At 56.6% G+C, this 23,437-nt stretch overlaps 1 protein-coding gene across 1 annotated transcript; it reads left to right on the top strand.

The window, feature by feature from the left end:
• Positions 1-8,624: 8,624 nt before the first annotated feature.
• ATP4A (ATPase H+/K+ transporting subunit alpha) lies at positions 8,625-21,510 on the top strand. Its single transcript, XM_044759532.2, has 21 exons — positions 8,625-8,777; positions 8,872-8,931; positions 9,359-9,562; positions 10,705-10,818; positions 11,058-11,310; positions 11,586-11,854; positions 12,478-12,676; positions 13,041-13,150; positions 13,228-13,362; positions 13,914-14,106; positions 15,108-15,283; positions 16,383-16,519; positions 16,606-16,756; positions 16,851-17,019; positions 17,109-17,263; positions 18,430-18,553; positions 18,899-19,044; positions 20,107-20,240; positions 20,632-20,733; positions 20,822-20,913; positions 21,071-21,510. Exons 1-21 carry the CDS (start codon positions 8,688-8,690, stop codon positions 21,097-21,099), a joined length of 3,042 nt encoding a protein of 1,013 aa, XP_044615467.2. The 5' UTR covers positions 8,625-8,687; the 3' UTR covers positions 21,100-21,510.
• The last annotated feature ends 1,927 nt before the right edge of the window (positions 21,511-23,437 follow it).

Here is a 23,437-nt window from a genome sequence, read left to right as displayed (position 1 = left end):
TGTGGTGGAGGGGCTCAGGCACAGCAGAGCCCATGTCCTGATCTTGGGCTGACTGTGCGGCAGTCATGCCGGGGTGGGCGTGGGGGTCGAAACTGAAACACAGTGGAATATCTTAAAAGGGGCAGTTAGATTCCCCAGATTGCCTGTCCCATCCAACAGAGTCGGAATAGTTGTCACCCCATGCAGACAGATGCTCAAGTTTCATCTCCTGGAGAGGCTGAGCCTAGATCAGGCCTTGGGACAGGGGTCAGCTTAGCTTGGGGGAGGCAGGAATGTCACTTGATGACAGTTGAGATAACAAGCTGTGAGCTCCCAAGCATCCTCTTCCCCTTCCAGGATGTTGGGGACCAGGCTTGTATCCTCTGGTGGCAGCTGGAGTCTCCCCATCTGGGGAAACCGACCAGCCCAGGAAAATACCCACAAGCACTGACTTTTAGGGGCCTGCCACAGACAGACAAATACCAGCCCAATAAAACTACAGTGAAGCCTACCATTCACTAAGTTCCTGGCATATACACAGAGCTTTCCAGGCAACATCTGGTGCTTCTTAAGTATGAAAATATAGTAACTTATGAAAATCCCTAATATATAAAGCACAGAATCCAAAACAAAGAAATGAAAAGGAAGCAAAGAAGGGAGTGAAAGAGAGAATGAATGATGCAGAAGGCCGAAAAGAATACTTCTTTAAAAAATGTAATATCCTCAAAGAAGAAGAACAGATAATGTACCCACGGATGCAGAATAGGAGCCTGTGAAAATGGAGCACTGGGAGAACAGGAAAGACCCCATTGGAATGAAAAATATGATGGCTGAAATAAAAATTTCAAGAGAAGTTTTTGGAAAATGGAGTTGAAAAATCTCCCAGAAGATGGAACAAGAAAGGCAAGGAGTAGGAAAAAGCTAAGAACATCGGGAGATCATCCCAGGAGGAACAGGAATCACAGAGAGAGAGAAGAGGGAGAAACCTACTCAGATATGAAGGATGTAAGTCACATGCCACCTCGGGAGAAACAAAACCGAGGGCAAAGCTAAATATACGAGGCCAAATGTCTGCGTAGAGGGAATACTCAATGCTCGTGAAGCAAATCAAAAATGAAGTTAGAAAAATCTTGGTCCTGGGGCCGGCCCGGTGGTGCAGCGGTTAAGTTCGCACGTTCCGTTTTGGCGGCCTGGGGTTCTCTTCTTATTGGCTGGACGTTGTAAGAAGCCTTGACCAAAAAAGGCCCATGCCCTCAGAATTTCGACTCTTGGATTGGATGACTGGATCAAGAGGCCTGCATCCCTCATCCTCGGCTTTTGGACCCCAGTCTGAGCTTTTGCATTCTTCTCCATCCAAGAATACTTTTTCTAACTCTCGTTTTCTCAAGCTTCACTGCCAGACGGGGAAGTTGGCTGCCCTAATCGTCAAATGCAGCCCTTAAATTCTCACGGTTTGTATCCAAAATCTATGTGGGTTTTGCCTTCCACTCCGCCATCCGTGCCTTCCTTCAGTAAATGGTGAAGCATCCACTGTGTGCCAGGCTCGGGCCGGGCACTGGGGACACTCACAAACACCGCACGCTGCCCTCCCCCATGAGGCTGCCTTTGCCTCCGCCTCCTGAGCACCCCTCCCCCTTCCTGGTTCTCCTCACACCTCCCCAGCTGTGCTTTCCTCTTTAATAGTGTGGCTCCCAGCACCTGGTCCCGGCCCTGCCCTCCCCTCCGCGCTCTTCTCCCTACCTTTGCCAGACGCTGTCTCACGTCCCATAGCTTCAGTTTACATTTCTACCTGACAACACCCTCATCTCGGTTCCTAATTCCAGCCTCTCCAATCAGCTCCAAGACCCAGTTGCCCCACAGCCTCCCAGTGTCTCCCCTGCACGCCCCCCATTCCTAGATTGGCCTTAGCACTTCCTCTGACCTATCTCTCCTCTGGGGTCCCATCTCGGGAAGGCCTCCTCACCCCCAGGCCAGAGCCATGGGCCTCGGCTGGACCCCTCCTTCCCCAGCCTGTGTCCCCACAGGAGCACCCCTCCCCCCAACCCCCCCTCCTCGTCTCCCCGAGGTCCCTTCCCCAGCCTCCTCCCTGGGCTTCTCATCTTGGTTTCCTCCTTGATCCACCCTCCACCTAGCGGCCGGGGCATCTTCTTACAGCTCAATCCTGCCCATGCCCTTCCCATGACCAAACCTCAGATGCCCTCAACTGCCCTTAGACTAAAATCCTAACGCCTCACCCTGGCCTACAAGGCCCTACGTGAACGGACCCTCCCTCACTAACCTTGCTCCAGCCTCCCCACCACCTCCTGGCTAGACCCTCACAGTCACCCTGTTCCCACCCGAAGGGCTCTGTGCTGGGCCTCACCTAGATGGCTCCCGGCTGTCTCCTCATCTTTAGTCTCGGTTCGAGCGTTCCTTCCTCAGCGAGCCTGCTCCCGTAGCCCGGGTAAGTCAGGTTCCTGCCTCTGCCTCTCTCCTTGAGTTCCCTATTTCCTTCATGTTCTTCTCACAATTTGCAGTTAAATATTTGTTTGTCTGATTACCGAGCACAAGCACCGTGGGCAGGACGGTGACTGCGGTGTTCTCTGCAAAGCCCAGCACTCGGCTCAAAGCTTGGCGTCAGGAGATGCTCAATAAACATCCCGTGAGTCATTGGACGGAGGGTAGTTTTAACGTGAGGCTCTGCCACTGGGTGCCTGGTGTGATTCTGTGCGTCCACAGCTCTGTGAGGACTCTCCAGCCAGGCTGCCTGGGTTCAAATCCTGACTTTGCCACTTACTAGCTGTGTGACCTTGGGCCAGTCATTTAACCTCTCTGCGTCTCAGTTTCTTCACAGGAAAATAGGAATAATAACGTACCTCCCTCATAAGGTCGTCAGGAGGATGAGATGAGCTCACACACATAAAGCACTTAAGACAGGGCTGAGCGCAGGAAGTTCTCCAGAAGTGTCAGCTGTTGTCACCGGTGTCCTCTCGTTGCATCTGTGCGTGTCCATCCCTGTGTTTGTGTTGGGGTCATGCGTCTTTGGTGGACAAAAAGCACCATCCCAAGGCAGGACTACATGTCCACCAGTACTTGTGGCTGTGATGGCTGCCGAGTGTCCCAGACCCTGAGGTTTATTCATTCAACAACAGTTTACTGAGCGCCAACTGCTAGCTGTTCTAGGCACTAGGGATCTGTCAGAAACAAAACAAAACAAAACAAAACAAAAACCAGGCAGAAATCCCTGCCCTCATGGAGCTCACACTTCTATCATGGGGTGTGAAATGTGAAACAAAACAGGGTGACTTATGTCTAAGGGCAGTCAAATGGGGCCGGGGAGCCGTCAAGGAAACGGGTCTCATGCACGTCCTCGTCCAGGAGAACATGACCTTTTGAACTGAGTAACGCTGCAAGAATCCTGCAGCTCGGCACAGTGACAGACTTTTGCCTTCCTCTGGCAGCCGGAGCAAGCAGTTCTGTTTAGCCAAAATTGCTTCCTGAGCCAACCGCAATGAACATTCTCCGTAACACAAGCCCCCCTTCTTTGTCTATAAAACCCCTGCCTCTTACTCCCTCGTGGGACACTATTTGGGTTGCTACCTGGATCTGTGTGCCCCGAATTGCAATTCTTTGATCCCAGATAACTGCCTCACCTCTCTGCCTCTCATTTTGGCTCCTTACTTTGAGGTTAACAGGTGATTCAGAAAATACACAAGAAACCCAGTGAATAAGAAAAATGATCGTGTGTTAGGTGATGGCTGCAGTAGGGGAAAAGTGGAGAAGGAGAGGGCTGGAGCGGACTGTGGTGACGGTGCCCATGAGGCCAGTCGGGGAGGCCTCTCTGGGAGGCCGTCTTGTAAAGACCTGATGGGGGAGGGGGAGCCGCTCAGGTGTCTGGGGGCAGAGTATTCCAGGGCAGGAAACGGCAAAGGCGGGAGGCAGGAGGCTGTCTGCTGTGTCTGGGGCACAGCTGGGAGGCCAGTGTGGCTGGAATGGACTGAACCAGGGGACAGTGGGAGGAGGTGAGGTCAGGGAGGCAACAGGCCAGATCCCCGGGGCTTGGCTGCTGATGTGAGGACTTAGCTTTTACCTGGAGTGAGGTGGAGCCCGGGGAGGCCTCAGCCAGGAGGCCCTGACCTGATGTGGGGTTCACAGGCTCCTCCGGCTATGTGAGTGGGGAACAGAATGTGGGGTGTAGGGGGGCCGGGAGCAGGGAGACAGGGGAGGAGGCTGCTGCGAGAGTCCAGGCAGGAAGGGACGGAGGCTGAACCAGAGGGGGGAGCAGAGAGATGGTTGGGTTCTGGAGTTGAAGATTCCCAGATAGGTATAGCCTGGCAATTTCCTGAGGACCTTTCCACGTCTGGACATAGAGGGGAGAGGAGCAGGACACATGAGACCTGGCTGCCAGCTCAGCCAGACCTTGCCCCCATCTTGTTGACCCACTGCCTGCTCCTATGCCAGCTTGAAGGGGTGGGAGAGGCAAGGTCCCCGCGGCCCAGCCCCTAGCTTCAATCTTCCCAGGGTCTGGGGCGGTGGGGGGCGGGGGGCTGACCTGCCCAAGAGGCGAAGGGCATTGCTGAGTCCACTATCTTATCAGAGAGACCAAACACACACCAAAAGTCAAGGTCACAATGAGTTCTTTCCCTCAGCAAACACTCCCTGAGGCCCGCCTGGGCTGGCCCTGCGCTGGGCAATGCAGGGTACACAGCGGTGACTGAGACATCCTGGATCCTGTCCTCACGACTCCAGGGAGGAGATGAAACGTCACCAAATAGTGACAGCCCAGGGTGGTCAGCCTTGTGATGCAGGAATCACGGGTCAGAGTGGTCAGGGCTGGAATGGGGAACCCCAGGGGTCCGTGGGAGCCCAGGGGAGCCACCCGACCCAGCCTGGGCCAGGGCAGGGCGCCAGGGAGAAGGTTTCCTGGAGGAAGTGCCATCTGTGCTGGAGCTGGAAAGATGAGGAGCAGGTGGACCCAGGGAGGAGGCCGGACGAGTGTTTCAGGCAGAGGACACCGCATGCACCAAGCTCTTGAAACGATCATTTGACAAACAGAAGGGCTGGGTGGCTGAACCCTGAGCAGGAGAGAGGAAGTGGCACATGGGAAGAAGGAGGGACAGCTGGGGTCTGAGCCCATCAGGCCTTGGTGGGTGCTGAGTCCCTAAGAGTGTGTGTGTTCACGATTCCAGGACACTCGGGTTCAAATTCTCCTTGAAACCCACTCTGTTCACCATCCATTTAATTGTCTGTCCTCTGCCCTCTCTCTCCCAAGAAAAAAGAAAAATTCAATTCTGACTGTTAATTGTTCTCAAAAAAGTCTCCAAGGACCTGTGTGCCCCAGGCTCAGAGAAATCTTGCACTACTGTCACACTTACAACATTCTTGTGAGAAGTCTTCGCCCCCAAGTCGAGCCAGGAGTTGCCCATTGGCCTGAACCAGCATGGCACACAGTGCCCCTGGCTCTGCTCCAGGGCGCCGATGCGCGCACACTCTGCTTCATCCGGATCCTGCCTGTGGGCCACGGCCTGTGTTCACCCCCCAGAGACAGGGCTAGGGTCGCTTGGACACACGATGAAAGATAAATGCATAAGCAAAGACCCTGAAAGATGTGGAACTTGAGTACCCCAAGGCTGTAATCAGAGGGCTGGTAAAAACCTTTAACCGTCAACGTGGCTGGGCACAGACGAGTCAGAGTGGACAAGGCCATGGGGCTGGGGCAGTGTCGCCTGGGCCAGCAGCCCCATCGAGTGGTCAGATGTGGAGTGTCTGGGGGCTCGGGCAGTGTTTCCTGACCTGAGGTCAGAGTTTCCACGACTTTCATCACCAGTACGGCTGATCGCCAGCTGTGGCTGTGACAGTATTTTGAATAGAAAATAAAGAGACCATAGAATAGCCCTTGGTCGTTCCTGAAGCCTCTTGATATGCCCCAAATGTCCCGCCTCTTCCAGACTCAAAAGTGAGCCCATCCTGACCTGATGCTCTGAGGACGCACCAGCCGCTGTGTTTCTGCCGCAGCGCACGGCGCAAATCCAACCGTGAGAAGCCGCGGGCAGCCACGCCAAGGGCAACCTACGGGATGACTGACCCTCCTCCAAACGCGAGGTCAGGAAGGACAAGGAAACGTCGCAGACTGTGGGAGATGAAGGATAATGACAACCAGATGCAAAGTGTGGTCCTGGACCGGACGCTGGACCAAGAAAAGGGCACGAGGCGAAAAACCGGGGAAACTGAAACGAATCCTCTACGTTAGTTAGTAATGTCACATCAGCGTTAATTTCCTGAATTTGATCATCAGACTGTGGTTATGAAAGAGAGCGTCCTTATTCACAGGAGACACACACCTAAGCGTTTACAGATAAACAAGCATCGTCTCCAACTTAGTCTCAATGATTCAGGCAAAACTTTTTAAAAAATGTATCTATCTATTATCGATCTACAAACCACAAATGTGGTAAAATCGTTAAATTCAGGTGAAGGGTAGGTGGGTGCTCATTTTACTAATTCCTATAACTTGAAGGTCTGAAATATTTAAAATAAAATGTTGAAAATGAACATAAAATAGCTAAGAAATGAGAATTATGGGAAAGCAAATGAAGCAGAGAGCAGAGGACAGCCGGTGAGCTCTGACTGAGGTCTGCACAGCATCGTGGGTCAGCCACCCACTGCCAGTGATGCAGCCTCGTCTCTCCTTCTGTGACTCAGGTTGTGGGGTTCCCTGATCTGTGCAGACACGACCCCACATCTGCCCCAGGTCCTGGACAGTCAGGGGTAGGGGGCTGGTGGGCCAGGTTGGAAGGGCTGGAGACAGCTTGGGGCCCCTGAGGAATTCCCAATGACCGAAACTTCCTGACGGCCTGATCCGCGCTCCAGGCCCATTAGTGAGTACTCCCAAACCCCGAGGAGATAAATCCCGCAACCATCCCACAGCGTTTATTGTGCATCTACTGTGTGTCTGGAGGAACTGTTCTGGGTGCTCGGCATACACAGCAAACACAGCCAAGTCTTCCTTCTAGTGGGACAAGACTGACACCACAAAATTAAAAAAAAAATACAACATCAGGTTGGGATATGGGTGTGAGGGGCGCAAGTAGGGACATGGAGCCTGATGGGGTGCATATTACAACCGAGGACTCTCGGAAGAGGTGACATTTGAGCTGAGACCTGGAGGTGAGAAAGAGCCATGCAGATATCTGAGGCAGAGTCCCAGGCAGAAGGAACCACAAGTGCAAAGGTCCTGGGGCAGGAATGACCTTGGCCTGTACAAAGCACAGCAAAGAGGCCAGTGCCTGTGGATCCGTAGTAGAGCCTGAGCCAGGAGAGGTGAGCTGGGGTCAGATTTTGCAGGAACTATTGTGGAGTTTATTCTGAGAAAGAACGGAAGCTTTGGAGGGTCATCAGCAGGGGAGTGAGACAGCTGTGTTACAGGCGTGGCTCAGTGGCATGAACTCCCCCAGTGAGCAAGGAGACTCATATAGGGGCAGTCAGTGTGCCGGCAGCACCCCCTGCCTCCTCTCTTGGGGTCTCCTGTAGCGGGGGTGACCAGCCGGGTGGGGGTAGAGAAGAGCTCAGGCTGATCAGAAGCTTCGACTTTCCCAGGTGACCTGCCCCAGAGGACAAGGACATCACCAAGGCAATTATCTTATCAATATACCAACACTTGCCCCTGGAGACACGTCCACCCCACCCTAGGAGGCCCAAGCATTCCACTGGGCCAGCCCCTGGCTGCTTTCCACAGAGGTCCCTGCCTGGGGGACTAGGAGGGCGTCCCTAGCCCTCAGACCTGGCACCGGGCACCAAGCTCCAGCGGAGCCCTTGGGCACATCTCCCCACTTTGCACCTTCGTTTCCCCGTCTGGGCAGGTTGGGGTGGAGATGGGAATGACCAAGCTATGATGGCTCCGGCCGTACACGTGGAGGACCTCTGGGGTCCTCCTTGAACCTCTCTGAGCCTCAGTTTCCCCCTCTGCACAATGGAATGACAGCACCGCCTTCACAGGGCTTGTTGCAAGGACCGAGGAGGTCACATATCTGCGGGCCTGGAACATGCAGGCCCTGTTGCTGTGGAGTCTGAGTTTTCTCATTGATGGGACCACATGAGAGCCAGGCTCTGGGGTCACACCTGGGCTGCAATCCTGTCCCTGATAGTTAGTCCATCGCAACCTTAGGCAAAGTCCTTAACCTCTCTGTGCCTCAGTTTCCCCATCTGTAAGGGGGAGGTAAGAATAGTACTCGCCTCAAAGGGTTGTTGGAGGTGAAATAAGTTAGTGCGTGAAAGCCCTCAGCACAGCGCCAGGCGTGTCATGAGTACCACGTGTTTGCTGTGCCCCTCATTGTTGCGATGGATACTCCCAGTGGCTCCCTGACCTCAGTGGCAGGCTGAGACGGGGTCCAGGCAGGTTGGGGCAGTCCAGCAGGGAGTGCCCAAGCTGCCTGGGCCTGGAGGTCACCCCAAGGAGCCCCGTAATCAGCTGTAATCAGGCTGAGCCTGCTCCACCTCCTCCCTCCCCAGCTATATCAGGCCGGTCCCGACCCCAGGCTCTGTCTCAGCAAAGGAGGGCAGCCGCACGGGGCACCATGGGGAAGGCGGTGAGGGGGGCCCAGGGTCGGGGGTCAGGGGTCAGGGGTTGGAGGCAGGGATTCCAGTGGGATCTGATGCCGCCCCTGTCCCCCCACCCCTAGGAGAATTACGAGCTGTACTCGGTAGAGCTGGGTCCTGGCCCTGGTGGGGACATGGCAGCCAAGATGAGCAAGAAGAAGGCAGGCGGTAGAGGGGGCAAGAAGAAGGAGAAGCTGGAGAACATGAAGAAGGAGATGGAGATCGTGAGCAGGGGGCCTGCGGGCTGTGGGGGAGGCGGGGCAGGGGCGGGGCGTGTGAGAGCCAGACAGCGAGTGTCCTGTCCACCCCCCACCCTAGAATGACCACCAGCTGTCAGTGGCGGAGCTGGAACAGAAATACCAGACCAACGCGACCAAGGTGAGCTGGGGGCAGAGGGAGGGGTGGGTGCAGAAAAGGGGCGAGGGGGAGAGGAGAGAGAAAAAAGGGAGGAATACATTAGAGAAAGGGCCAAGTGGGGAGAGAGAGAGAAAGAGAAACAGATAAGAAGAGACAGAAAGACAAACAGAGGCAGAGAGAGGCAAAGAGAGGGATAAGAGAGAGAAACAGGTAGAGATGGCAGAAAGAGAGACAGAAAGAAAGACGGGAGAGAAGAGAAAGACAGAGACACGGAGGAGGGAAGGGGCAGGAACAGAGGTGAAGACGGAGAAAGAAATGGAGAGGCACAGGACAGAGGGACAGAGCGACACAGGGAAAGAGGGCAAGGAGACAGAGACAGAGAGGGCATGGGAGAAAAAGCCCTTAGCGGCCACCAGGCCACCACAGCCCCACCCGGCTCTGTCCCCAGGGCCTGTCGGCCAGCCTGGCTGCAGAGCTGCTGCTGCGGGACGGGCCCAATGCGCTGAGGCCACCGCGGGGAACCCCGGAGTACGTCAAGTTTGCACGGCAGCTGGCAGGTGGTCTGCAATGCCTCATGTGGGTGGCTGCTGCCATCTGCCTCATTGCCTTTGCCATCCAGGCCAGTGAGGGTGACCTCACCACTGACGACAATGTGAGTGGTGGGTCCTGGGGGCAGACACAGGACACGAGGACCTGGGGAACAGAGGACATTGAGCATGGGACTCAGGACATGAGGGACATAGGCTGGGGACAGAGAAACACGGAAATGCAGTTCCTAGGCACGGGTCATGGGGGGTGAAGGACACTGGGATATGGGACAGACCCAAGGACAAAGGTCAAAGGGGACATGGGGAGAATGTGTCTCAGAGATGGAGGATATAGGCGGGGCTAAAAAGACATAGAAATGCAATACTTAAGATATGGGACTTGGGAAACAGAGGACATGGGACAGACCAAGGACAGAGGGCACAGGGGACACTGGGACTCAGACACGGGACACAAGGGCATGGAGACACAAGGAACAAAAGACTCAGGACACAGTGCACGGAGAGACATAAGACATTAGACACAGCAGCACAGAGACATAAAGAAGACCCAGATGCGGGACAAGAGCACGTTGGATATATGACAGAGGTCAGGACAAGGGACATGTGACATTGACAGGGGCACAAAAAGTCATAGGATATGTGACCTGGGAGGGGGACTCAGAAGTACACAGACATGAGGAGACACTGGACATCGGGACTTGGAATTTGGAACACGGGACTCTGACTGCAGAGGACACAGAGTATGAAGCACAGGCTCTACTGCACACAAACCCATGGAAATGGGGACATGAGGGCACAGGGACACGGACATAGAGGATGGCACCCAGATTATGAAAACATGGAGAATGGAACACAGGGAGAACAGGACATGGAACACGAGGAGTCACAGGACCCTGGACATGGGGGACACAAGACTTAGGGGCGGAGCGAAAGAGTAGACATATGACCAAGGCGCACAGGGACGTGGGGCACAGTCACAGGGTGTGGGGACATGGGGACCTAGAATTCAGGGGCAAGAGAATTTGGGGTAAAGGGACACAGGGACACAAGACCCTGAGAATACATGACAGTCGAATGTGGGCTATGAAGACCATGGGGACAGCGGACACAGGAAATAGTGCGTGAGGCTTCCTAGTTGGAGGGGGGAAAACCTTGGCGGTGACCCTGGGGGCACCAGAAGATCAGGGAGCAGGCGGTGGCCTGTGCAGGGAGCTTCCAGCCCCTACTCATCAGCCCCCACCCCCAGCTGTACCTGGCACTGGCCCTCATCGCTGTGGTTGTGGTCACCGGCTGCTTCGGCTACTATCAGGAGTTTAAGAGCACCAACATCATCGCCAGCTTCAAGAACCTCGTACCCCAGGTGGGTCCCCCGGCCCCCCAGCCACTTCAGGTTCCAAGTCTCCACGACGGTTGAGCCAGGTTCCAGGTGTCCCTGCGGCCCCCTCCCCTCAGGCCCAACCTGCCCCTCCTCTGTGGCCTCCATCTCTCTCCATTGGTCCTCGGCTCTCCTCAGTTTCCACCTCCCCCCATCCCCATTGCGCTCAGCAACTTCCACCCCCAGCCCCTGCCCGCCTCAACTCTGGTGTCCCTGCCCCACAGCAAGCAACCGTGATCCGAGATGGGGACAAGTTCCAGATCAATGCGGATCAGCTTGTGGTGGGCGACCTGGTGGAGATGAAAGGCGGGGACCGAGTGCCAGCCGACATCCGAATCCTCCAGGCCCAGGGCTGTAAGGTGGACAACTCCTCGCTGACCGGAGAGTCTGAGCCGCAGACCCGCTCGCCCGAGTGTACACACGAGAGCCCCCTGGAGACCCGCAACATCGCCTTCTTCTCCACCATGTGCCTCGAGGGTCTGTGAGGCCCCTGCCCTCCCACCCAGCTGACCACACTGCCTCCACACTCCCCACTGTGCTCCACTGCTCCTCTTCTGAGACCCATGGCCCCCCTTCACATCACCGCCACCTCTTCAGGGCACAGTGCCTCTCTCCCTCCCATTATAGTGACCTCTTCCCGGGTCACGCTGCCTCCACTGCCTTCCATTACTGCCCCCTCTGTCGGTTCACACCACTGTGCAGGCCCCCCACTGCCCACCCAGCCCTGAGGCAGCCTCTTGGCCCCACTGCAGGCACAGCACAGGGCCTGGTGGTGAACACAGGTGACCGCACCATCATCGGGCGCATCGCATCACTGGCTTCGGGAGTAGAAAATGAGAAGACGCCCATTGCTATCGAGATTGAACACTTTGTGGACATCATTGCAGGCCTGGCCATCCTCTTTGGCGGCACCTTTTTTGTGGTGGCCATGTGCATCGGCTACACCTTCCTGCGGGCCATGGTCTTCTTCATGGCCATCGTGGTAGCCTATGTGCCTGAGGGGCTGCTGGCCACTGTCACGGTGAGTTGGGGAGGCAGAGGAGGGTGCAGAGAGCTGAGAGGCCTGTGCATGTGCCTGTTCACTCAATGCACGCCTCCCTCCATCATCTCCCTACCTGTCCATCTATCCATTCACCTCCCACCCACCCACCTCCCATCCCATCACGCATCCTCCCACTCTCCCACCCCCCATCTCTCCACCTATCTATCCATTCAGCAAACACTACTCTGGGTCATGTCCCGTCCACACGGAGGACTCAGAGACCGACAGGCAGGGTCCTCCACCAGAGGCGGCTGAGGCCCAGCGTGGGCAGCCTTCAACAGTCCACACCCAGCCGGAGACCTGCCCCAGAGGAGGCTCAGGGGACGTTTGTTTTCTCACTTTGATTGTGCAGATAAGAGAACTTAGAGAGCCTCAGCTCTGGCAGCTTGGCTGTGTTTATCTGGGCAGATGAGGGGGGCATCCCAAGCACAAAGCATGGACTGGACAAAAGCTTGGAGGCAGGAAAAAGCCTGGCTTTTGCTGAGGAATGCAGAATCTGTGGTCCTGTGGCTGGGATAAAGGGTCCCCAGCGCCGTGCGAGGGTGAAGTGGACTGGAAGCAAGGACTGGTCCCCAGGCATGCGTTTCTCACCCTTGTCCCAGGTCTGCCTGTCCCTGACAGCCAAGCGGCTCGCCAGCAAGAACTGCGTAGTCAAGAACCTGGAAGCAGTGGAGACACTGGGCTCCACGTCAGTGATCTGCTCTGACAAGACGGGGACCCTCACTCAAAACCGCATGACTGTGTCCCATCTGTGGTTCGACAACCACATCCACTCGGCTGACACTACGGAAGACCAGTCAGGTGTGGGGCGGGAGGAGGCAGGGGCTGGGGCAGGCAGATGGTAGAGACCCAAAAGGCAGCTCTAGGTTACCCTGAAGGGAGCCTGGAGAGGGCTTTGCACTAACGGAGAAGAGGGTCCTCGGTCCAGGGAGGGGGGCTAAGCCGTGGGTCTGTGGGTCTTCCAGATCTCCGAAGGGACTTGATCTCGGGTCTCAGAGGAGACTTGATATCGGGTCTGGAGAGAAGGCTCCGTCCGGGGTATTGAGGAGGGGTTTGGCTCCCACCCAGGTCTGGGAGGGGATCCTGTCCTGACTTTAGGGGGAGGGGCTCAGTTCTGGTATGGGAGAGTCCCCTCGCGGTCCCAGCTTGGACGCCTGGCCTCCAGGGCAGACATTTGACCAGTCCTCGGAGACGTGGCGGGCTCTGTGCCGCGTGCTCACCCTGTGCAACCGCGCTGCCTTCAAGTCGGGCCAGGACGCGGTGCCCGTGCCCAAGGTGAGAGCCGGGGGGACGCGGGATCCCTGGAGCCTGGTGCAGCTGGGCTCGCCCCTGACGCCGGCCCCCGCTCCCAGCGCATCGTGATCGGCGACGCGTCCGAGACTGCGCTGCTCAAGTTCTCCGAGCTGACGCTGGGCAACGCCATGGGGTACCGCGAGCGCTTCCCCAAAGTCTGCGAGATCCCCTTCAACTCCACCAACAAGTTCCAGGTGCGCGCCTGCCGCGCCCGGTCCCGCCCACAGCAGACCCCGCCCACAAGAAGGCCCGCCCGCAGCGAGCCCCACCCACATCTAGGGGCGGGGCTTCTCTGGGTAGTCCCCCCCACCCCCGCCCCACCTCTCCCGCCCAGCCCACAGCCGAAGCCCACCTATGGCCGGGCCGCGCCCGCAGGCCCTCCCCCGGGGGCTCTCCGCCTGCTCTCAGCCAGCAGGCCTTCGGTGGGGGATAGCTCGCCATCCAGATCCCGCTCCACCCCAACTCTGGATCCTAATTATGTCCATTCCCCGCGCCCAGACCCCTAACCATGCCCCTCGGCCCGCCCCGATCCTCAGCCTCTACAAGAACCTGCCGAGCACGCGGCCCCTCTCCTTCAGCCCCGACCTCACCCCGGCAGGCTCTCCGGGTAGCGCCCCGGGCCGCAGCCCTGCCCTTCCCCCAAGCCCCGCCCTCCCCCCTTCCCTCGCCCCTCCCTTCCCTCGCCCCCCCTTCCCTCGCCCCCCCGTCCCTCGCCCACGACCCCGCCCCCTCCGCCCGTCCACAGCTGTCCATCCACACGCTGGAGGACCCGCGGGACCCGCGGCACGTGCTGGTGATGAAGGGCGCCCCCGAGCGCGTGCTGGAGCGCTGCAGCTCCATCCTCATCAAGGGCCAGGAGCTGCCGCTGGACGAGCAATGGCGTGAGGCCTTCCAGACTGCCTACCTCAGCCTGGGCGGCCTGGGCGAGCGCGTCCTCGGTGAGACCCCTAGAGTAGGGGGTAAACCAGTGTGCGAGGAGCTAGCACAGACCTTGCCCGACCTTCCGTGTCCAGCCCCGACCCTAACCTTTCCCAACCCTGGCTGACAGCTGACCGGCCCCAGTCCACACACACTTTTTTTTTCCAAGTCGGTCTTCCCTTTTTTTGTTTCCAAGCCAATGCTTTTTTGGTGAGGGAGATTGGCCCTGAGCTAACATCTGCTGCCAATCTTCCTCTCTTTCTTCTCTCCCCCAAGGCCCAGTACATAGTTCTATATCCTAGTTGCACGTTCTTCTAGTTCTTCTGTGTGGGATGCCCCCTTATGAGCGGTGCGTAGGTCTGCGCCCAGGATCTGAACCAGTGAACCACGTGCGGCTAAAGCGGAGCCCACGAACTTAACCACTCTCCACGGAGCCGCCCGCACACGCTCACCTTTGACTTTCCCTGTCTCAGTCCTGACCCCTGTCTAGCCCCAGTTCCTTCCTTGACCCAGCCCCTCCCGACCTGTCCTCGCCTGACCTTCCCCATCCTGACCTGACCTGTGATCCTTTGATTTTCCCCAGCTTTGCCCCAACTGATGACCTGCCCTTATTTTCACCTCCACCTTTTAGGGTCCCCCTCTTGACCCTTTGACATTCCCCAGTCTTTGCCTCAAGACTTTCTCCAATCCTTGTCCTGCCCTCTGACCTCCTCCAATTTTTGTCTTGATTCTTTAAAGTTCCCTAACCCCTGCCTCAACCCTGGAAGCCCAGACCTGTGGTCCAGTTCTGGATCTTTCATTTTACTTGCTGTGTGACCACTGGCAAGAATTATCCCCTCTCTAAGCCTCAGTTTCCTCATCTGCAAGATGAGCATGCTAATAGCCTCATAGGGGGTTGTGAGGATGTGAATGATGGACTCAGCACAGGGTCAGGCATCCATGGGTATTTTACTCCTCATCTGGCCTTGCTAGGGAGGGGTCTGCCCAGGATTCCTCTCTGACTTCCCTGTTTCCTTGTCAGGCTTCTGCCAGCTCTACCTGAGTGAGAAGGACTACCCACCTGGCTACGCCTTTGACGTGGAGGCCATGAACTTTCCATCCAGTGGTCTGTGCTTTGCGGGACTCGTATCCATGATAGACCCACCCCGGGCCACCGTTCCTGACGCTGTGCTCAAGTGCCGCACAGCAGGCATCCGGGTATGACACTGAGGAGAAGACTGGGCAGGGGTGAAAAAAGGATGGCAGTATTTGGGGAAAAGGAACCCTGTGACAGAGGCCCACCTGAAAATAGGTGGAACCAAAAAGAAATATATTGCTTCATGAAACTGAAAAGTTCTAGGGAATGAGGCTTCAGGTATAGCTGGATCCAGGAGTTTGGTATCATTAAGAATTTGCCTTTCTCCACATCTCAGCTCTGCTTTTCTCTCTGCTGGCTTTATTCTCAAGCGGGCCCTCCATTTTGACGGCAAAGATGACCACCCCTCAGCAGCTCCAACTCACGTCCCACCTGTTTAGCCACCCCACAGAGAGTGCCTCTTTTGCAGGTGTAGCAGATTGGGTCACATGCTCATCCTTGAACCAGTCACTGGCTGGGGGATGGAATACATTGGCCAGGTCTGGGCTTATTTGTCCAAACTTGGCCATGGACCTCACTCCAACATGAGGAGATGGATGGTTCCCTGCAAACAAATCAAGGGTGAGGGAGCCAATGCTGAGCAAGCAACACCCAAGTTCTTCCCACAACCTGAAAGACCCTGTAAGATCCAGGCCCTGTTACCTTTCTAAGCTCATTCCTCAACCCTCCAGTCCTGCTGGCCTCACCGCTGCTCCTCCAACAGTTCAGGCATTGTTCTCATTTCAGGGTCTTTGCATTGCCTGTTCCCTCTGCCAGGGACACTCTTCCCCCAGATCCCCACGTGGTTGACTGTCTCACCTTGTTCAAGCCTCTGCTCGAATGTCCCCTTGTCAAAGAGGCTTTCCCTGGATACATTTACAATCGAAGCACCACTTTTCCACCCAACATTTGCTATTCCCTTTACCCAGCTTAATTCCCCCCTTCCCTTCTTACATGCTATATCGTTCATTTATTTTGTTTCGTTTCTGTCTCCCAGACTAGAATGTCAGCTCCATGAAGACAAGGACTTTTGTCTGTTTTACCCTTGCTATTTCCTGGGCATGTAGCAGGGGGTGATGATTGGTTGGATAAATGAATGAGTGTATCAGCAGACGTCCAGCAGAGAGGATGTGGAGAGTGGGCTGATCTGAAAGGGTCAAGGTCTGCTGGTCCCCTCCACAGGTGATCATGGTGACGGGTGACCACCCCATCACGGCCAAGGCCATTGCAGCCAGCGTGGGCATCATCTCGGAAGGCAGCGAGACAGTGGAGGACATCGCTGCCCGCCTCCGTGTGCCCGTGGACCAGGTGAATCGGAAGTAAGCCCCCCTCAGCCCTCCCTGTCGTTCTTCCCGCACCCCACGCAGACTGTGCCCCAGCGACTCCCTCCCACCTCCCTCCCTAGGGATGCCCGCGCCTGCGTGATCAACGGCATGCAGCTGAAGGACATGGACCCATCAGAGCTGGTCGAGGTGCTGCGCACCCACCCTGAGATGGTGTTCGCTCGCACCAGCCCCCAGCAGAAGCTGGTGATCGTGGAGAGCTGCCAGCGGCTGGTGCGAGCCTGCTGTGAAAGGGGGGCAGCTGGGCTGGCCTGGCCCTGGCGTGGCCTATCACTGGCCACTCCCCACCTTTACCCACTCCCTGCAGGGTGCAATCGTGGCTGTGACAGGGGATGGTGTGAATGACTCCCCAGCCCTGAAGAAGGCAGACATCGGCGTGGCCATGGGCATCGCTGGCTCAGATGCAGCCAAAAATGCAGCCGACATGATCCTGCTCGATGACAATTTTGCCTCCATCGTGACAGGCGTGGAGCAGGGTCTGGGCTGGGTCAGAGACAGGGTGGGCAGTGTGGGCACAGGAGGAAGTGAGCTGCAAGGAGGCTGAGGTGCCTGCTGTACCCCACAGGTCGGCTGATCTTTGACAACCTAAAAAAGTCCATCGCTTACACCCTGACCAAGAACATCCCTGAACTGACGCCGTACCTCATTTACATCACTGTCAGCGTGCCCCTACCCCTGGGGTGCATCACCATCCTCTTCATAGAGCTCTGCACCGACATTGTGAGTCTGCAGCCCCAGCCCCCGCCCCCGACACACACACACACACAGTGCCCACAGATGTACGCCCATGGACACTCCTGGACAGAGTGACAAAGACATGTGTTCAACAGACAGCCCGATGGGGACACACAGGAAAGCAGGTAGGCACAGACAGAACTCCAGACATGGACGCACAGGTGGACACTCAGGTAGGCACGGGCAGACCCATAGACAACATGGGCTCAGATCTGGATACACAGACAAACAGAGATATTAACAGACACAGATGTCTGGCTAGATAGACTTGGATGACAGACAAACATCCCGCAACAGACATGGACAGATAAACCCCAGCAGATAGACCCCAGGCAGACAGATGGAAAAGAGCCACAGATACAGCCGCAAACGCAGCCAGATGCACGGCCATGCTGACACATTTATTCAGTATCACGCTGTGCCCACTCTGGGCCAGGCCACGTAATTTACTTAATTTTGTCCTTAAATGACTCTCTGAGATGGGCTTCATTTATTTATCGTCCCCATTTTCGGGATAAGCTATTGAAGCATAGACAGGTTGAGCAGCTTGCCCTAGGTCACATGGCTAATAAGTGGCACAGCTGGGATTTGAGCCCAGGTTCAGTACACTCTGCTGCCACTCTGTAGTCACAGATGGATGGGATGGGGGAGGGGGAGGACTCAGAGTGACAGAAGAGACGCAGAGACAGAGTGACAAAGAGAGACATAGAGACAGGGACACAAAAGCAGAGACAGAGTCACAGAGAAGGAGACCAGAGACAGGGACAAAGAAACAAAGAGAGTAAGGGACAGAGAGAGAGAGCGCAACAGGGGAACAGAGAGGTCAAGACCAGAGTCCGCAGAGAACAGAGAGATGGGGGGAGGAGGAAAAACGGAGGGAAACAGAGAGAGACAAAGAGAGCGTGCACAATAGTAGAGATAACTGCAGATGCTCTGATGGAGATGGACACAGATGTGGACTGGACATGCCAACACTCTCAACAGGGGCCAGCCAGATCCTGTCCAGGCAGGAGTGGCTGTGTGGTCACTGCAGGTCCTGTCTCCTAACCTCAGTCTGTCCCTGCCCACTGGCAGGGGAAGGGGGGCTCTAGAAAGTAGGGGACAGGGGCTCAGGTAAACCCTTAACCGGGGTTCCTTCTGCTCCTGGCCAGTTCCCATCTGTGTCTCTGGCATATGAGAAGGCCGAGAGTGACATCATGCACCTGCGTCCACGGAACCCAAAGCGTGACCGCTTGGTCAACGAGCCCCTGGCTGCCTACTCCTACTTCCAGATCGGTGCGTGCCTGCGGGCCGGGAGCTGGGCCCTCCTTCACGGCTGCTCGGCTGCCTTGGGTGTCTAACTTGTTCTGGATCTCAGTGTCTGGTTTGCTCCTGGGTCTCTGTGGTCCCGTGTCCTTTCTCTGGCCCTGTTCTCCATGACCCTGTTTCTGGGTCATTGCCTCCTTGTCTTTTTTGGGTTCTCTGGGTGTGTTTCTGTGCCCTGTCTCTTGCATCCCTATCGATATCTCTTGGGATCCTTGTCTCTCTCAATGTCTGTCACTGTCTGTGTCCCTGACTCTCTCCTGTGTCCCTGTCTTGTTTCCATTGCTGTCCCCTTGTGACTCCTTGCCTCTCCCCCAGGTGCCATCCAGTCATTTGCTGGCTTCACTGACTACTTCACGGCCATGGCCCAGGAGGGCTGGTTCCCACTGCTGTGTGTGGGGCTGCGGCCGCAGTGGGAGGACCACCACCTACAAGACCTGCAGGACAGCTACGGCCAGGAGTGGGTGAGCCCCGCCCTGCCCCACCCCATGACCCCCTTGTTTCCAATGCCGCCTACCCTGTATGGCCCACATTCACTCCTCCATGTTTGCCTGAGCTCAGAGCATCCCACTCTGCCAGTTCAGGGGTAAGGGTCCTTTCCCACCACTGTCTCGAGCTCCCAACTCCTGCTTCTGCCGATCACAGCTGCAGACGGGTCCTCCCTGCCCTGACAGTAGCAGAGCCCCTCAGGTGGGGAAGCAGGCCGTAGTGCTATTGTCCCTGCAGCATCACTTACACAGAGTATTTGTGTGTGGCTGACCTTAATGAAGGTTTGGGGCACAGAGAAGCCAAATCTGGCTAGCAGGTCTGGTTAGCTTGCCGCGTGGAGTTCCAGGTCAGGATATTCCCCTCTAGCACTACTGTCATGGTTAAGAAGGCAGAGCTGGGAGCCAGACTGCCGGACTCGTGGCCTGCCACGGCTCCCCGCCAGCCGGGGATCCTGATGCGTGCTGACATTTGAGTGCCACCCAGCTACCTCATGGGATCACTGGGAGGATTAACTGAGATAATACATGGGAATCACTCAGTACCTGGAGCTTAGTGTTTCTCACACAATTAGCTAGTGTTAAAATAGTTATATTGAAGAAATGGACTGAATAGTAGCTGCCCCCTTTAAGTGGGGCATGTGCCCTGGTCCCCAGAGGCCTACCTGGCCCGCTCCACTCATTTTTGCCATCTTCCCTGGGCCCCGAGTCACACTGGACTTCGCAAATCCTGCCTCAGGATTCCCACTCTTTTCCCAGGCGCCTACTTTCGGGTGCCCAGGAAACCCTCCATCCTTCCTCTCCTTCTGAAAGCCACGCCTGCCCTGCCATTGCCCAGGCACGGACGTCCGAGCTCTGCTGGACCCAGGTTTCCAGGCCCCACGCTCATGCAACCTGACAGATCCCGCGTCTCTCCTCTCCTCCCACCCCAGCTTATGTGTCAGGCACAGAGCAGGCAGGGGCGCAGGCCCAGGTCTGGGTGCCAGCTGGCTGCAGGGCCACCCCACCTGGCTCAGGCTGCTGTCGCCCCTCCTCCCACAGACATTCGGGCAGCGCCTGTACCAGCAGTACACCTGTTACACGGTGTTCTTCATCAGCATTGAGATGTGTCAGATCGCCGACGTGCTCATCCGCAAGACGCGCCGCCTCTCGGCCTTCCAGCAGGGCTTCTTCAGGTGTCCCTGCTGGCCAGCCCGTCCGCCCTGCTCTGGTCTAGACTCCCATTAGACCCTGACCAGGGCTCAATGCGGCCAGCAAACGCCAGCACCACTGTGAGGATGTGCGGTGCCAGGGCTAGCATTCCTCATCAACAGCTAGCCAGCAGCTCCATCATGTGCCTCTCAGCCGCCCCTCCACATTTCATTACCTAAAGGCGTGATGCTGACAGGGTGGGGACCCACTGTTGGAGGTGCTGGCCACGCCCGTGTTAAATGCTCAGAGCATCTCCCTGCTGCTGACATCTGACCTCCTTTGACCCAGTACCCTCATTTCCATCTGGTCCCCAACTCCTCATGGCCTTTGTCCTGAGCCCCAGTCTGAGCCTGTCTCATCCTGCCCCCCCTGCAGGAACAGGATCCTGGTGATCGCCATCGTGTTCCAGGTCTGCATCGGCTGCTTCCTGTGCTACTGCCCTGGAATGCCCAACATCTTCAACTTCATGCCCATTCGGTGAGGGCTTGTGACGTGTGAGCAGAGGGAAGGGCATGTGGGACACACCTGAGGACAGCCTTCACCTTGTCATCTCGCCTGTCCTCAGGTACCAGTGGTGGCTCGTCCCCATGCCCTATGGCCTCCTCATCTTCGTCTATGATGAGATCCGGAAACTTGGAGTTCGCTGTTGCCCAGGGAGTGAGTGTGCAGACTTGGGGGCGGGAGGCTGAAACGTTCTCAGAGCGGCTGCCCTGACCTCTGATCTTCAACACTTGACCTCCAAATCAAACCTCCACTGATGCGTAACCTCTGACCCACATCCCCCCCAGCACTGAGTCTCCTCTCTCTCCCCCAGGCTGGTGGGACCAGGAACTCTACTATTAGAGGGACCGCTGCCTTCAAGCCATCCTTGCATCCACCACAGCTGGGGGTGGACACATGGGACCCTCTGGATGGCCACCAAAACATCTGAGCAATTGAGTCCTAGCCCCACCTGTGTCTGTTCCTGTAGCCCACAGCACCCCACCTTGGAGGGACCCCATTCCCCTCCACCTTCCACAAGGTGCACCCCCTCCTGGAGGAGCAGTCCCTAGGCCAAGTCCTCTGTGCTGGCCTTGGGGAAGCGCCCTCCCGAGGGGGTGGGGGGCTTCGGTAGGGAGTCTGAGCTAGCAGCTCCTGTCAAGTGGGTCTGTCCTGAGGACTTCAGGCGGGAAGAGGGCTGCCTGAGGCCCTTCTTTGAAAACACACTCACACCTGCATGATAGTAATAAACCAGCTCACACTGACTGTGCTTTCATTCAGTGCCCAAGTGTTTTTCCTGAGCCCCTGTGATCTCCCACAATCCTACATCTTAGGGCTGCGTCTCCGGTTCCTAGAATGCAATGCCTGGCATACAGTAGGTACTCAATAAATGTTCCTTGGGGGACTGAATTCCCATTTCTCTGCCTCAGCACAGCATGTAAAGGGAAGCAGCATGTGGACACAGGCACGCTCGATGGTGCCTCTGACACACCACTGGTCGGCACACCGCCTCCGGGCCCTCCCAGCACCCATCCTCCCTCTCGGGAGGCTCCTTAACACAGGGTGTCAACATCTCTTCCACTCAAGCAGCCCCCGCCCCACCCTTCACAGGGCTCTCTGCTCCAGTCCCACGTGCTCACTCCTTCGCGCTGCAGTGGGTGCCCTATTACCTGTCAGTCCCGACCAACTCCTGCAGGCTAAAGTCACAGTCCCCTCCTCACACCCTCTCACCTGAAAAATGAACCCTCCCCTGTCGTCAACCCATGCCACCCCTCCCACCCCCGCTCTGGCCATTCCTTTTCCCAGTCCTGTCTTGCCCCCTTCCCCTTTCTTTACTGAGTCTCTCTGGCTGGGCACCAGGCCCTCTTTTCCAACAGCCCCCCTCTGCTGCCCCCACCTCAGCTGTCTCTGCAGCGACACCTACATCTGTCTCCAGCCCCCTCAACATGTCCGAGGGGACCCACGCTGGCCTCTGCATCCTCCTCTGAACCCGCTGCCATCCACTGTCCCATGTGTTTCCTTCTCCTTGGGAAACGTGGTGGGCCCTCGGGGGGTTTACAAGCCCAAACTTGAGTTACCCTGGACTCCTTCACTCTTTCCTTAGTCCTTACGCACCCGCCACCTCCCCACAGCCTGTCCCCCAACCCCTCAAAAGAAAAACAGCCCACTGATCACCACTTCTCTACTCTGCTTCTGCCCATCAGCCCTGCCCTTGTCCAGACCTGGCCTTCTGGCCTGAGTCTCCCCATCCATACAAGAGCCATGGAGATCTTCCTAGAGCCAAGTCTGACCCTGTCATTCCTCTGCCTAGAACTCTCCATGGTTCCCCACTGCCCCTAGTCATTTTCCCAGCCCAGCCTTCAGAGCATTCTGTGATCTGACCCCTGCTGACTTCTGAAGTCTCACAAGCCCCCTCAAATTGTTCCAACCAGTTCTTATGTTTTCCTGGAAAGGCCAGGATCTCTCTGACCTCAGAGCCTTTACACAAGCCTTGACATCTGCTTTTCTCTTCTTTGCCCCACTAACTCACCCTTGAATCTCAGCTCACAGAGCTTCTCTTCCAGAGAGGCTATCCCAACCCCAGCTGGGTCAGAGGGCTCCTCTGGGCCCCCTCAGCCACTTGTTTCCCCATCACAGTGCTGACCACTGTGGTCTAGCTCATCATCCTACCACTCCAACCCGGCTTCACCCATCACAGCCCAGATCCCTCTGGCCTGTCCTACCCCTACTTCAGCCCCAACCACTCTGGTCTCTCTGAGCCCCATGAAAGCTGGGACTGTTTCACAGATAGTTGGCCACCAGGAGGGGGCCTGGCTCAGAGACCCCACTGAGCAAATAGCTGTTGAATAGTCATTTCTGCAACCTTCACTTGTCCCAGTACTTGTCAAGGCCTACATGGGGCGTGGGATGGAGGTGTGGGAAGAAGTGATCCCATTACAGATCCAGCCAGTCGGGCTGGGGGAGTGCCCTGTCTACTCCCTCCTCACATCAACGTCAGGGTGACCAGTCAATCACTTGTCCCCCCAACTTTCCCCCAACACACCTGTGGACCCTATCTTGACAAGGGACAACGAGGGGGCGGGCAGGCTAGATGGTGGCTGCCCCGTCTGAGGGTCAAGGGTCCTTCTGAAAACACCAAGACTCACAGCAGAGCTGTGCTCAGTGCTTTCCTAGGTCCAGGATTAAACAACATTATGGCGAG

The sequence above is a fragment of the Equus asinus genome, chromosome 26, assembly GCF_041296235.1.
Source record: "Equus asinus isolate D_3611 breed Donkey chromosome 26, EquAss-T2T_v2, whole genome shotgun sequence".
Taxonomy (NCBI): domain Eukaryota; kingdom Metazoa; phylum Chordata; class Mammalia; order Perissodactyla; family Equidae; genus Equus; species Equus asinus.
This window is presented reverse-complemented; position numbering and strand designations above follow the sequence as displayed.

Excerpts from the sequence above, each read along its gene's own strand:
- ATP4A (XM_044759532.2), top strand. The coding sequence starts at position 8,688 with ATGGCAGCCAAGATGAGCAAGAAGAAGGCAGGCGGTAGAGGGGGCAAG. Across the intron at positions 13,363-13,913 it reads ACTCCACCAACAAGTTCCAG|CTGTCCATCCACACGCTGGA; the intron begins GTGCGCGCCTGC and ends GCCCGTCCACAG. Across the intron at positions 20,734-20,821 it reads TTCAACTTCATGCCCATTCG|GTACCAGTGGTGGCTCGTCC; the intron begins GTGAGGGCTTGT and ends GCCTGTCCTCAG.